This window comes from Heteronotia binoei, chromosome 13 (genome assembly GCF_032191835.1).
Source record: "Heteronotia binoei isolate CCM8104 ecotype False Entrance Well chromosome 13, APGP_CSIRO_Hbin_v1, whole genome shotgun sequence".
NCBI lineage: Eukaryota > Metazoa > Chordata > Lepidosauria > Squamata > Gekkonidae > Heteronotia > Heteronotia binoei.
Genome location: NC_083235.1, coordinates 36,949,609 through 36,964,230, shown reverse-complemented (window position 1 = coordinate 36,964,230; position 14,622 = coordinate 36,949,609). Strand labels below are relative to the sequence as shown.

General features: G+C 45.8%; 1 protein-coding gene across 1 annotated transcript in view; it reads right to left on the bottom strand.

The window, feature by feature from the left end:
• Window positions 1-1,113: 1,113 nt before the first annotated feature.
• TROAP (trophinin associated protein) overlaps window positions 1,114-14,622 on the bottom strand; it is a 29,555-nt gene continuing 16,046 nt past the window's right edge. The window contains exons 7-17 of the mRNA XM_060252343.1: window positions 14,319-14,440; window positions 13,840-13,883; window positions 13,305-13,459; window positions 11,110-11,194; window positions 10,830-10,954; window positions 9,852-9,941; window positions 9,016-9,096; window positions 7,275-7,373; window positions 4,594-4,903; window positions 2,626-2,825; window positions 1,114-1,550 (exon numbers count right to left, since the gene is read on the bottom strand). Coding sequence (XP_060108326.1) covers window positions 1,485-1,550; window positions 2,626-2,825; window positions 4,594-4,903; window positions 7,275-7,373; window positions 9,016-9,096; window positions 9,852-9,941; window positions 10,830-10,954; window positions 11,110-11,194; window positions 13,305-13,459; window positions 13,840-13,883; window positions 14,319-14,440 — 1,377 coding nt within the window. The 3' untranslated portion in view covers window positions 1,114-1,484. The remainder of the gene's footprint in view (window positions 1,551-2,625; window positions 2,826-4,593; window positions 4,904-7,274; window positions 7,374-9,015; window positions 9,097-9,851; window positions 9,942-10,829; window positions 10,955-11,109; window positions 11,195-13,304; window positions 13,460-13,839; window positions 13,884-14,318; window positions 14,441-14,622) is intronic.

Sequence of the window (14,622 nt, the reverse complement as noted above, 5' to 3'; positions counted from 1 at the left end):
AAGAGTAACAAACCACACCCACTGAGTGTCTCCCCTTGTTTTTAAACAGGTGTAAAGCAGCTGCCCATATGAAAGGAAAAGAGCCACTAGCAAGGGCAAGTGAGGCACTTGTCTTGGGTGCACAAAGCTGAGGGGTGGAGAAAAATTTAAAACATGCATCTACTATTCCGAGCCATGATGCCATTAGGAAAAGGGCACATTTCTATAAGTTTCAACTGAAGCAACAAAGCACGGGTGGCCCGTTCATTGGGGCAAAAGGGGGCAATGCCCCACTAAGCTAAGCTCCTTGCTTCCTTCACACGAAAACTAAAGCCTTGCTGAATTCACTGCCAAGTCTAGGGCTTGCAGGCTGTGTGCCGTAATCTTATTGTCTTGCCTACTTGTCTTCCTTGCCTGCTTGTCTTTTTGTACCTCCTTCCTGTATTCAAGGGATAGGGTTCCCCCCCATTCTTTGTAAAAGTCAATGGATTCTCATTAATTTATTGGCCACCAAACACACAAGAGTTGAACAACATGATAGAGGTTTACAAGATTATGCAAGGGATAGAGAAGACAGACAAAGAAGTACTTTTCTCCCTTTCTCACAATACGAGAACTTGTGGACACTCAATAAAATTGCTGCGCGGTCGGGTTAGAATGGATAAAAGGAAGTACGGTACTTCTTTACCTAAAGGGTGATTAACGCATGGAATTCACTCCCACAGGAGGTGGCGGCAGCTACAAGCATAGATGGCTTCAAGAGGGGATTGAATAAACATATGGAGCAGAGGTCCATCAGTGGCTATTAGCCACAGGGTATTGATGGAACTCTGTCTGGGGCACGTGATGCTCTGTATTCTTGGTGCTTGGGGCGGCAACATTGGGAGGGCTTCTAGTGACCTCCTAATGACACCTGAAGATTTTTTGGCCACTGTGACACAGTGTTGGACTGGATGGGCCATTGTCCTGATCCAACATGGGTTCTCTTATGTTCTTAAGAATCCACTGCTCAGTTGTAACAGTGGCATGTTATTGAAGCCTCTATCAGGCCAAATTAGCCAGGAAACAATCAGCTCCATTGATCATCAACTCTGTTTTGTTCTTATTAGCAAATAACACACCCAGTTATGCAGATAACAGTTAAAAATTTTATTTGTCTACTTTGGGAAAAAAATCTTTTTATAATGTTAGAGTTAACCCAGGATTAGTGTGTTACCTCCTCTCCTCCAAGGGCAGTCTCTCTCATTACAACCAACAACTATTTTTACCTCAAATGCTTTCAAGACAAGAGGCGGCATTTCAGTCCCTGGATCTCTGGAAAAAATTCATGGAGATTTGGAGTCCCCCAGAGATTTGCTGGAAGTGAGAAAGAGCTTCCAAGGGCAGCACAGCTACAGGGGAACCTTTCAACCTGTCAAGTCAAGCTGATGAGGAGGCACTTCATGGATGAACTTCGGTGCGCTGGCCTTGTGTTGGTGGTCCCACGTTGGCAAGGACTCAGACCATCATAAAAGCGAAGACCTCTCTGTTTCCGGGAATGAAGACCGAGGTGAAGAGATGGGGATAAAGTGCTGGGGGGAGATGAAGAAGTAGTAAGTGAGGGGACAGAATTAACTGGTTCAAACACATGTTCTTCTCGGCATATCTAAAAAGAGAGCCATTTTGGTGTAGTGGTTAAGTGCGCGGACTCTTATCTGGGAGAACCTGGTTTGATTCCCCACTCCTCCACTTGCAGCTGCTGGAATGGCCTTGGCCAGCCTTAGCTCTCCCCAGAGCTGTCCTTGAAAGGGCATCTTCTGGGAGAGGTCTCTCAGCCCCACCTACCTCACACAGTGTCTGTTGTGGTGGTGGGGGAGGTAAAAGAGATTGTAAGCAGCTCTGAGATTCAGAGTATAGGATGGGGTATAAATCCAATATCATCATCATCTTCTTCTAAAAAGATTATGGCCCACAACAAACCAAAGGAGGATGCCCATGCATCACACCTGAAGTTCTGGCCCTCCCATTATGACTTAGTGCATTCCATGAGCCAAACAAAATACTCCTCAATCTCCAGCCTTTGACTCCCCCACCTCAATTGCCCCACCATGCCAACACCCACTCGGTTCACCTGCAACCAGTTCATAGTGGCACAGCATAAGAAAGACAAACAGCAGCACCTGCTTTTATATCCATGGCGCATTGAGCTACACCAAACGTTTGCTTTCAAAATGGCAGTTTCAAACATGATTTCATCATGCTAAAAAGGTGTGTGATTTGAGATTGCATATTAGCAAAAAAAAAAGGTTCATTGGCACATGTATGGATGCGCTATCCTGGAGCATGCACACAAAGACCATGGGCTTCCGGCATTGTGAGGGAGTGTTCAAGGCTGCTGGGTCTACCTTCTTGAAACACACCACAGGGCTAATGAAGGAGTCCATACCTCATCTACTAGGACAGCTCCACATCACTCTAACACCAGCTTCAACCCAATTTTAAGACAAAGCACACTCCAACATTCTGTCAAGTAACTCCAAGGCATATCACAACAAATTACTACTTAGAAAGTGGCTGCCTGTATCCACCTGTACTTTCCCCACACTGGAGCAGCAAAGCCCCATTGGTTGCACAGGGCTGGAGAACATCAAGATGCTTCCAGTTTACCTGAGCATCTTGAGCGTCCAGCAGTTTCGCTACAGGCTCCTTGCACCGTGGCCCTGAAGACTGGGTGGAGGTGGTGACACGGGACGTATAGAAGGCACATTCGTCATTCAGGCAGTCCTCGTGGAAACGCCGAGGGGCATCCAGCAGATCTTCCAGGCGTTGCTTGAAATGGGCCACAGAGGAAGAGGCAGCAGGAACTCCTAGAGGCAGAACAGGGCAAAGTGTAAACTCTTCACGATGGAAAGCCAAGCTGTGCTGATGTCAGAGGCACATCTAGTTTGCCTCAAGTGCATCTCCATACCGCCTTAGCAGTCCTTTCTCTACATTGGATGACCCAGGAAAAAACAGCACTGTTCTCTCCCCCTCTCCCTTCTGGGGACCTCTCCCTCAGCTTTACAGGAAAGATTCAACATTTTGGAGACCACTGAAAAAATACCTGTGAGATGCACTCTCCTGGAATTAGTCAAATGCTTACTCACACAAAGTGCTTTCTAAGAACTATTACGAGAATTTTTATGAAAGGCAAGCTACCACATTAGATAATGCTAGCTATGTATACAGTAGACATGTTTATCTAAATATTTGTATGCCGGTAACCCTAGCAATGTTTATAAGAGAACTCTCAAATAAACCAGGCAGCTGGAAAGGTTAAAATTAAAAGAAAAAGAAAAGGACAAAACACATACACAAGCACTCTTAAACATGCAAACTAGCTAAGAGGAAATCAGAGAGGAAAAGGGAGAAAGTGTTTTTGGGGAAGGCTATAATTACCAGTGTCGAAGAAAAAGATCTGCAGAGGTAGCAGCAAAATAGCCAGCGTTTCACAGGAAGAGAAGGCCCAAACAGATTTGGGGATGTATGTTTGGGTCCCAGAACACACATAGTGGTGGGCTAGGGAATCCAGATATAGGGCAAAAAGCTCCCTGGGGCAAGCTGATGTATCAGCCCCAAAAACAATAACTTGATGTGTTTTTCAGAGACAGACAATGATTTTGGAACAGTTTGATGGCTTTATCTGAGGTGAACTATATGTGTAAAATGGTGCTTGATGACCCTATAAGTATTGGATGGGAAAAGCAACCAAGTCTGGTGAAATGTTGCTTAATTAGGGTGAATGGGTGAGGAGAAGCGAGGCTGGGCATAGACAAGATTAGTCCACCATGAGGCAGTGAGTTCTTGGGAGACCCACTGTCCTAAATTATGTATCTCATCAGGATGGGGAGGAGGACGTTAGCTAGTTAGCAGCTCTGACTCACACTTCCATACTACAAACCCAGGCTTGTTTCTGGCTGGCATCCATTTTTGTGTCGTTTGGGGCCTGGCAGTGTATTGCACTTATATTTGAGATAATATCTGAGGAGGGACGTTTATGGTTTTCTAGTTATTAACTGTTTCTCAGCAAGGGGAGGGGTCTGACTACTAACATTAGGGTTTCTAAATTTCCTAAGTATACTAACCGTAGAATTTTATATGCAACGGAGTGAATTATGCATTTTATATTGTTCAATGAATTGCATTCTTATAGGTCCCAGGCTATTTACTATTTCAACAGATTAGGAGGTAACTACCTGGCTCAGGGCTTCCACCTAGTGAACTTCATGGCAAAGCAGACTGAATCTCCCAGACTGAAGGTTAAACACCACGTAACGGGGAGAAGTCATCCACTTCACACTCTCCAAGATGGTGGACCTCTTGTATCACTAAAGTTATGTGTGTGTGTGTATAATACTTGCCTGCAGGGAAGGCCTGATGCTCCTGCTAGAGATCTCTGCAGCTTTATTTGGGTGGAATTGCAATATGTTCAGCCCTTCTTTGGCACCACGAAGAGAGAGTAACAAAGCTTCTTGGGGAGGAAAATTCTGGACTACGTTCCATGTGGGTCACGGAGGAGAACACTCCAGCCTTCCCTTATATCTTCCTGTGACTCTTCCAGGGCACAGGGATGCCAGGCAACCCAACCAGTCTTACCTGTACTGTTGGCACCGGATGAAGGCCCAAGAGAGCATACAAAGGGGGTAGAACAAACAGGCTGCGAGTCTGCAGTGGGGAACGTCGTGTCGGGTACAGGTGCTACAGGAGCAGCAGAGACAGCTGCCCGCTCGCCAAGCTCTGGGGTGATCTCCTGTGAAGGCGTGGTGACGAGGTCAGGCTCGGGGGCCTCCAAAGTGGGTGAGCAGTGAACCAGCAACAGTTTGTGTAGTTCTTCCAGGGAGGGGGTCACCTCGTCAATGCCACCATCAACTTCCTGCTGCAGGAGCCGAGCAAGGAACTCAATACGCTGGAAGCAAAATGGCAAAGAGAGCGGCTTAATCCAACATTGGGCTTAGCTTTGCTTGCTGAACTAGCCCGAGCTCATTAGAACTTGGAAGCTAGGCAGGGTCAGCCACAGTCGGTACTTGGATGGGAGACCACCAAGGAAAACTAGGACTGCTACGCAAGGGAAGGCAATGGCAAACCAGCTCTGCTCATCTCTTACCTTGAAAACCCCATGATCTTAGGGTGGCCATGAGTTGGCTGCATTTGATGGCACACAATAATTATTATTCCCTTGCTACAAGAAGAAGACAACTGCAGATTTATACTCCACACTCAGAGCGGCTTACAATCTCCTAGATCTTCTCCCCCCTCAGACACCCTGTGGGCTCTCAAAGCAGCTGCCCTTTCAAGGACAAATCTTGAGATAGCTATGGCTAACCCAAGGCTAGTTCTTCCAGATAAGAGTCCACACACTTAACCACTACACCAAACTGACACCTTGCAATTATGCATTGTCTGCCTACTATGAATCTCAGGCCTTAACCACGCAGTCTTTCTGAGCCTCTAACTCTCTCCACATGCCTTCAACTAGGAATATTTACTATAGTTTGCATAAATGATTCTTCTTTCCTAGCAGTTTTCAGATCAGGAAGCTTTTAAGCAAGGGCTGAAGTGAAGGAGAAAAGTCACAGGACGGAACAGGACCCCAAGGAGAGGATGTTGCAAAGTTTCTCTTCTGCAGCCCAGAAGGCTGAACGGGCTTGCTTGGAAGAAGCACACCTCTCCTTTCTGCATCGTCAGTTGATTTTGTACCAGGATTTAATCCCTTAATGAAATATGGTGCAGTTATGCAGTCTCCCTCAAAATTCTTGGTCCTCTAGGACACATTTAGCCAAACCAAATTTTAAGAATTTAGATTGTATGCACTTTCACTCAAGGTGATATGGTCTTCATGAATATTAGCAAAGCTGGGCTGTAGTTTGCCATGTTGAAATGACAACATTCAAGCAGGTTCTTTTTCAGTTTTTCCAGCACAGTATGAGCCACTCAGGGAACACCTGGACAACAGTGCCCACAATTTATTTACTGCACTTGTATCCCGCCCTCCCCAAACAGGATCAGGACAGCTAACAACAGTCACAATGGACATCAAGTCACCCAGCAACTCTTGCGGCAATGCAGGAGGAAGCAATGGGTGTGCAGACACCACTGAAGAGCTTGAGCCAAGAGACTCCTGCATTGCTGGCAGAGATACTGCAGCACAGTTCTGCTTGTTCCTGGCTGAAGCCCTCTGGAAACTTCCCTGGTAAGCTTAAACAGCTGGTTTAGCCTAGCCTGGCTCTGCCCTCTTGTGCTTTTGTAGCATAGGAGATAACACAAAACCTTGTGCATCTTAAACTTCCCATTCTTACGCATAAGTTACAGACAGAACGTCTTCCTTGGTTATTGAAGGGCCAAGGAAAGTGATTTCAAAAGGGCTAACTTCTTAACCAGTGAATGCAAACCTTACTCAATTCAGCATCCTATACTCCAGCACCATAGAAATCTTGTGAAGTCTTTGTAGAGTTTCACATTGTGAACAGTCACCAACTAGTTCTGGGTACTCTACTGTCTTTCCATTGTAAGGAGCAAAATAAATATAAAGGCCCAGGTTATTTTGCAAGGAATTCCATTATGGCCAATGGTTAGCATGAAAACAAAAACTGAGAAGACCAGCAAATCAGACATGGACAAATTACCCTGTCTAGTGCCACGTGCTGTGCCAAGTCCAGAGCTTGTTTTGCAGACAATACACTACTCTAGTAATGTCCTCCCACTACAACTCTATGCTTCACTGTCTAGACCAGTATTCTGACTTGAGAGCCACACGTGGCTTTTTCACACATATTATGCAGCTCTCAAGCCCCCACTGTTCCATCAGATGGCTTGGAGAAGACATTTGTCTTTTTAAATCAATTCTCCATACTGTCAGCCATTTGGAGAATGCAATTAAAGTTAACGTTGCTTTCTTTCAGCCATTCCCTCCCCCCCCAATCCATTTGCCTGCCTGTCTTGCAGCTCTCAGACATCTGATGTTCATGTCTTGCAGCTCTCAAACATCTGACCTTTATTCTATGTGGCTTTTATGTTAAGCAAGTTTGGTCACCCCCGTTCTAGACCCATTCTTCTGCTCCCACCTCACTGCAGAGTCAAGAACTTTCACCAACCCATCCTACTCACTCCTACCAGCAATGGTTCTTTGCTTATGGATTCAAGCTACCCAACAAGCTTGCTGGAAGAGAACCCCGGCAGAAAAGGGTTGGATTGGCAGCTACTTAATTTCTTCTGCTGGGGGCCAATTTCCACCAGAAGAGAATAATTCCCTGCTACCCAACCAAGCCTTCCATTCATACCTGGTGTTTCCCCATGTCCGAGGGGATGACACGAGAGGCAGACACTTTCTTTGCTGATGCCTCTAGACCATCATTAAAGAGACGCACTGCAATTGTCTCCTAAAGGGAGAGGAAGAGGTCAGACTGATGACCAGGTCACAGACCATACAGTTTATGAGCCCATTAAACAGTCATCGCAAACAGGACATGCATATCTTCAGGACCGCCTCTCCGCATATGAGCTGCGCCCCACCCCCGGGCTCTGAGGTCAGTTGCACAACATCTTCTCATGATCCCTGGGCCTAGGGATACCCGACTGGCTTCAACGAGGGCCAGGGCCTTTTTCAGTCCAGGCCCCTACCTGGTGGAATGAGTTCCCACTGGAGATCCAGGCCCTGCGGGACTTATCTAAGTAAGATGGAGCTCTTCCACTAGCCTTTAATTGATCCAGCGGGTGTCCCCTGAAGTCATCGCTTCCCCCAGCGCCTTTCTATCTAGGTGCGTAAATTATGCCGAATACAACCAGCCTATATGTAGTTTTATGACTGGTAGCCAATGACGTGGATCCTGGTTTTCATTTAATTTGATAATCCTGTAATTATGATATTGTTTTGTTTGGATATGGTTTATTTAATGTTGTTGCAAAGTTTTTAACCTTGTAAGCTGCCTTCTTGCAGGACAGAGCCCACTTGCAGGATAGGACGGGGTATAAATAGAAAAATTAAATTAAATGAGGATGGGGGAGAAAGCAAAACATCTTCCCTGCCTGGACATTGCCTGCTGATCTCAACAAGAGTAAGGATGGAGGCTACACTATTGAGGTGCCAATTAGAGTGCCAGTGTGATACAGTGGTTAGAGGGCTAGGCTAGAATCTGAAAACCACCACCACCTCCCACTCTACCAGGGAAGCCTGCTTATGTGATTCTTGGGCCAACTGCACAGTCAATCTACCCTGCCTCACAGGGCTGTTGTGAGGGTGAAACAGGAGAAGAACAACATGTTGCATAGGGCCCCCATTAGGGAAGAAAACGAGGGCATAAGAGAAATAAATACAGTTTATGACAGCCTTCGGGCTATACCAGGTCAGAATTTTGCAAAAATTCATCTCTACAATTCATTTTAAACTACAATGACCAGAAATTGTGAACTGCACAATGATTTATCAACAGAAAGTCTGTTTTGGGCCCACTGACTTCTGCAGATGGGGTACGTTTGTTTCTTAATGCTCACTTTTATTAAGTTTTTTGAAATTAACAAATGTCAGAATCCTTTTCCATGAATGCATTAAGTATACATTCTCAAGGATTTGCAGAAAATGAGCAGGGGAAGAGATGGAAGATGTTCCACAGTCTTCTTACCTCAGTTCCCTAGGGTCCCCACATTTTGCAGCTTGCAAGCATAATGCTAGAGACACCCCTCAGTGTACATGGAAGAAGATCCAACAAATCACACCCACAACTGAAAGTGACTGGCCAAGACATGCTGTGGAAAAAAGTCTGAGTATTTGGGCTGCTGCCAGATCTGTCTGAGTATCAGTGTGTTGAGGTCTGCTTTTCACTTCTAATTTTGCAGCGAATAACTCCCACAACTTTTTTGGCTTGTGCTTGTCGTAGCAGGGCTACCAAAAAAGTTAATCGTCACTAAGAAGTTTTATAAAAGGCATTCTTAGATGGAAGCTCAGACAGCACAACCAGCCAACATTCAAAGCCACAAAGACAAGCAATTTTGAAAGCATTCCTCCAGCCCCATCTGGACACTCACCCAGTGCACAGAACTGCCATCTTTTTTGGAGCTGACAGTGCCCGTACAGTGTGGGGTGACCCCACCCGTCCAAGTACAAGTCTGAAACGTACAAGACAACATGGGTAAAAAAAATTTCGTTCCAATGTTAACTTGGTACCGTAAGCAAGAGAGCCTCTGGCAACAGTTTTTACAACCTTGCCTGTCTAGAGCTAAGAAGGCCCAACTTGCTCACAGCTGAAGATTCCTTCTTAAATCCTACCATCAAATATTCTTTAAGTTAATGTAACAAGAAACAAGTTCTGGGAGCCTGTTTGGTGCTATGCTCATACAGCATCAAAACTGATACATCTATGGCCTCGAAGTCAACAGCAGGAAGAGTTCCCAACACAATTTGTGTGACTTCTTATACTGCAAAAAAAAAAAAAAAACCTACTACATATGGAAAATAGATTTTTGGTTTTGCAAGCCACCACATCTCAGACTCTCAGAGTATATAAACAAGAATGAGATATGGCTATTAATTTTTGCATACTGACCTGCTCATGGCAAGACAGAGTCAGGGTTTCTTCACAACATCATGTCAAATGAGATAATTGGTCCGACCCCATCATGGTGACTATTATAAACTCTAACCTCCCCCCCACCCCGCAAGTCATGCCACCCAACTTAAAGAAATCCATACATTCGAGGGGGAACCAAAGACCTCAGAATACAGAAGTTCTCCCTTAACCTACAGATCACACAACACCCACTTCCTGCAGTCACAAAGCAACAGAAGGACTGGGTCTTTTAAATGCTTTTTGGCAAAGGAGGACTTGGTCACCCAAACGTCTGTGGTCCCTCCACAAACCCACCTGTGGTGTTTCTGTCAGGCACCGGATACCTGACCGCTTAGCAGGGCAAGAAGAGAGAAGCGCACGGTTATACCTCCAAGGGCTGAAATGCTGAACCAAAAAGGAGAAAGTATTCAGAGCACCACCTGGTTGTTGTTGTTTTTTTGGGGTGGGGAGTGGGGCGTGTTGCAACAAGAATGCTTCAAGAACAAAACAAACTGCACTCTAGCAAACTACCTTCACCAGATGAGTATCTATGACTGCCAAACTCTTAAGCCATGGGCAGTAAAGTCTTGGGGATATAGTAGCTCCAGCCATAGCCTATCAGAAGCTCATATGCCAGTTTTAGAGGACCCAAAAATATGGACATGACATGGATCCATAACCTACACAAATATCTCTTCTAGACATTGCAATTTTTTCACAGTATGAAACCCAAATTTCAGAACACCAGTCTCACATTATGATTCTAGGAACTCACCTCCCCAACTCTATGGGGGCTTGATTTGGATAAGGATCATGACTCAGGGTGGGGAAAGAAGGGATGTCAACCTCCACCACATCACCCCCACATTTTCCCCAACCCAAAATGATCACAATAACGGTCGATCCTGCTGGAGGGAGCTGCACATATACTAATAAACTACATGTGTAGCCCCCCAACAGGGCAAGTAACCCTTCCAACTGAAGCCATTTTGAGTCAGGAAATCAAATGGCGGGGAGGTCAAAACCATTGATCCCTCTAAGCTGCAGAGAGTCTTGTGAGCAAACTGGTATTAAAGTTATGAGCTACTGCATAAATTATTGTGCTCTGGGGCCATTTTTTCAGAGCTAAGACAAAAATGTGTGAGCTGGAGGCTAAAAATCTGTGAGCTAGCTCACGCTAATTCATCTTAGAACACTGGTCGAAACCCTTCTCCTGCCCACGCTGCAACCTCAGTTTGAGTGTGGCTGGTAGTGCCAAGCCACTGCCACCCATCTCCTTTCCTGGGCACAAACCGAGGATTGTGATTGCACAATGGGAACCCTCCTGGCTAGACCACTTGGCGAATAATCCACCACAGAACATCTGTTGCCAGGTGTGACGGGCAGCTGTGCTCCAAAAGCCCCCAACTCCTTAAGACCTGCAAGGTGAAAAGGAGAGAAGTCAGAAAATCTCAGTGAGCAGCCATTCCCCCCCCCCCCCTTTATATACCAGGGCAGCCCTCAGTACATCTCCTAAGAATAAAGCACACACACACCCTCCTTAAATTCACAAAGTAACTCCTCTTAGCTGTACCTTTAAGGCCCTGAGTGGAACGACAGGACACACGGCCAAACTTTGCTGTTGGGGAAGCACACCCTGGAAGGGATGCATTTTCACCCTAGAAAGGGTAGGGAAAACAAGTCATCAGTACTTCCCGCTGCCATAGCAGCAAACCACGCCCCAGAAAGTTCCCCCAAACCCTTTCCTAAGACAGGTCTCTGAGGCTAGGCTCATGAGAAATCCCATTTCTTCTCTGCTTGTCTGTCATATGAACATATGAACATATGAAGCTGCCTTCTACTGAATCAGACCCTTGGTCCATCAAAGTCAGTATTGTCTTCTCAGACTGGCAGCGGCTCTCCAGGGTCTCAAGCTGAGGTTTTTCACACCTATTTGCCTGGACCCTTTTTTGGAGATGCCGGGGATTGAACCTGGGACCTTCTGCTTCTCAAGCAGATGCTCTACCACTGAGCCACCATCCCTGTCTTATGAGCTTTTATGCTTTATGATTCATCACCTTATGATGCATCTTTTTTGTACACTTTTTTGACAACCACCACTGCATTACAGCTTTTCAGTAAGTAACAGCTGTTTAGGAAGGCACTTGGTACGGGGGCAGTGAAAAGAGGCTGGCATGCCCAGAAAACAGTGGCAGTGGGGGAGGGGGTGTACCAACCACAGCATCGCTGTACCTACAAAATGTCTGGCCCTTGTGCCAAATCGCAAAAGCGGTAAGACTACGCCACCTACAGACAAGGCAGAGGTTTTTATAGGGGGGTGAGGGTGGGGAGACAACTCCTCAGATCTGCAGAAAAAATGATCTTGTAAAATGAACAGATTTTAAAAATCCAAGCCACCACATGAAAAGGACTGAACACGCTACAATAAACAGGGAACCTTAAAATTAAAGGGAGACAAAGGGGAAAAAGATTAAGAAACCGTGTGTGTGTGTATACACTTGTAAGTTGACTTGCAGCAATTATGAATTAATGACCTCCAAAACATCCTGTCATAAACAGCCTTACTCAGGTCTTGCTGAGGGCCCGTGGCTTCCTTTGTGTGGCAATCCATCTCATGATGGGTCTTCCTCTTTTTCTTGCTGCCTTCAATTTTTCCTAGCTTTATTGTCTTTTCCAATGACGCTCATCTTCTCCTAATGTGCTTCTAGTGGAGGGCTTCTGGCCCCAATGATGGACCTCCTGATGGCATCTGGTATTTTTGGCCACTGTGTGACACAGAGTGTTGGAATGGATGGGCCACTGGCCTGATCCAACATGGCTTCTCTTATGTTCTAATGTGAACAAAGTACAATAGCCTCATTTTGGTTGTTTTAACTTCTAGGGAGAATGCAGGCTAGATTTGATCTAGAATCCACTTATTTGTCTTTTTGGTAATCCATGGCCAAAAATGGCCTGCACAAACTTACAAGGGGGCAGTTTGGATGGCTGGGGGTGGGTGGGTTCCAGACAGTCATCCCCCAAATGATTCTCATGGACCCCTCCTCCTCTCCTCTTACCTAAGATACTTTAAAAGACTTCTAAAGGGATGCTCCTAACACTCATCAGCCATCAGTTTTACATGATCTGTGAGCTGATGACTGGAAACCACCTGGAGATTTCTCTAGACAAAGTTGCCCAAACGCCCCTCTCCACTGCAAAAGCTCCATTACACTGTCCTGTATCAGTGACTTCAGTCACTAAAAGGAAGCCATGCTCTGCACTGGCATTCCAAGTTCCTCCTACTCAACCAGCCTGTTAGAAAGGACTTTGTAGGAGTGCTCCATCCCAAGAAACTAGCTGATGCCATAGCTGTGTCAAGCTAGCTGCCACCTTTAAGTCAGTTCCTGTACCCACTGGTTATGGATCCTCAGTTTATGGCTGCCTCAGCTCTTAGCCTACTTAGTCACCCATCAGACCGTAGAAAGCAGATGAGGGAGATGATATGCCTGCATTGCAGAAATCTAGAACAGGTCTTGAGCTCAGCCTGAGTACAGACCACAAGAGGTGACCACAAGAGCACACCTAGAGAGTAGTAGTTGTAGATTTTCCAGGCTGTGTGGCCGTGGTCTTGGCATTGTGGAACTTGACATTTTGCCAGCAGCTATGACTGGCATCCTCAGAGGTGTAACACAGAAGGCTGCAGAGTTCTCTCTGTGTCAAAGTGATGGTTTACAAATATCCAGAGATAATGTACAGATATCCAGATCTCTGTCACTGAACAGTACTCACCCTGCCGTTGCCACAAACAGGCGCCTTTCGGGCATCTTTCACTGGAACCCGCCTGGCCAGACTCAGCTTGTTGCCAGCCCCAAGGGCTGAATGGCTCAGTCCAATGTTCAATAAGATGCTGGCTTTGGCGGCTGGATCTGGCACAAAATCTTCTTCTGGAACATCAAGAGATGAAGTTAGCAAGGATGACCGTTAGCTAAGTGATTCATGCTCTGCACCAAACAGAATCAAGAGCTGCATTCCAAAGACAGCATTTAAAGGGTTACTGAAGGGCACTCTGTCTGCATGCTTCATGGAAGGCTCAAGATCTTTTCTAAAGCAGAAATTGGATGGTAATAGAACAAAATCTTCAGGGGTTTTTTTAAAAAAAGAGAAAACAAGCTTCATCTCAGTGTTACTCAAATGCACATTAAGCTCTAACAATCAATTTTGTTTATTGATATCCACAAGCACCTCTTTGTGTCAAGAGTCTACACCCAGCAAATATGGTGGATCATGAACCTAATCAGCAGATTAAAAAATCACTGCTACTCACCTGTCCATGAGCTTCCTGTGGTTTCCTTACTGCCAGCCGAGTTGCTATTTGAGAGTAGACAGCAACACACAATTACAAAACAGGACGGGGTGGAGGGGAAAGGTCTGAGTAAGAACTAGCCTCAAGTATTATTTTATGCTGCAATACATTAGGGAGCAGAGGCATTCCCTGGAGGCATTTTGGAATGGATGGAGACAGTGAGAAAGTCATGCTCTGCCTTATGCCTACAGAAACACTTTATGAGATCCACCCAACTTCCACCAGTAATGAATACATCCATCTGGAAAACAATCCTATGCACGTTGGCTCAGATACCCTAGATTGTAAAGAATTGGAAAGCAATAAAAAAAGGCAAGCTAGAAATCAGATGGGGATTCTCCTCCACCACCAAGAGTTTGAAAAGCAGGATAACAGGCCACAATATGAATTGTGAATTCAAATAGTCCCCTCCCACCAGTTCATCATTCAGCTCTTCTCACCTTTGCTTTGTATTACCGGCCTCAGTGGTGCTGTTCAGGCATTCTGTCTTGGACCTGGCTGCTGAATCTTTACATTTGCCTGCTTGCAGGTTCTCCATGAGTTGGTGGTCCTTTGCCTCCACCTGATGCAGAAGTCAGACAGTCAGGGAAGCAAGGGACTGCAGCTAACAAGCATGCACCAGCCCAGGTGGGACAGCAAGGCAGTCCCAGAGAGAAGTCTGCTGACTGGACAAAGGGGTATCAAACAGACTTGGGGCCATTAGCACAGGCACAACTATCCCCAAATTTCACCATCACTGGAGAT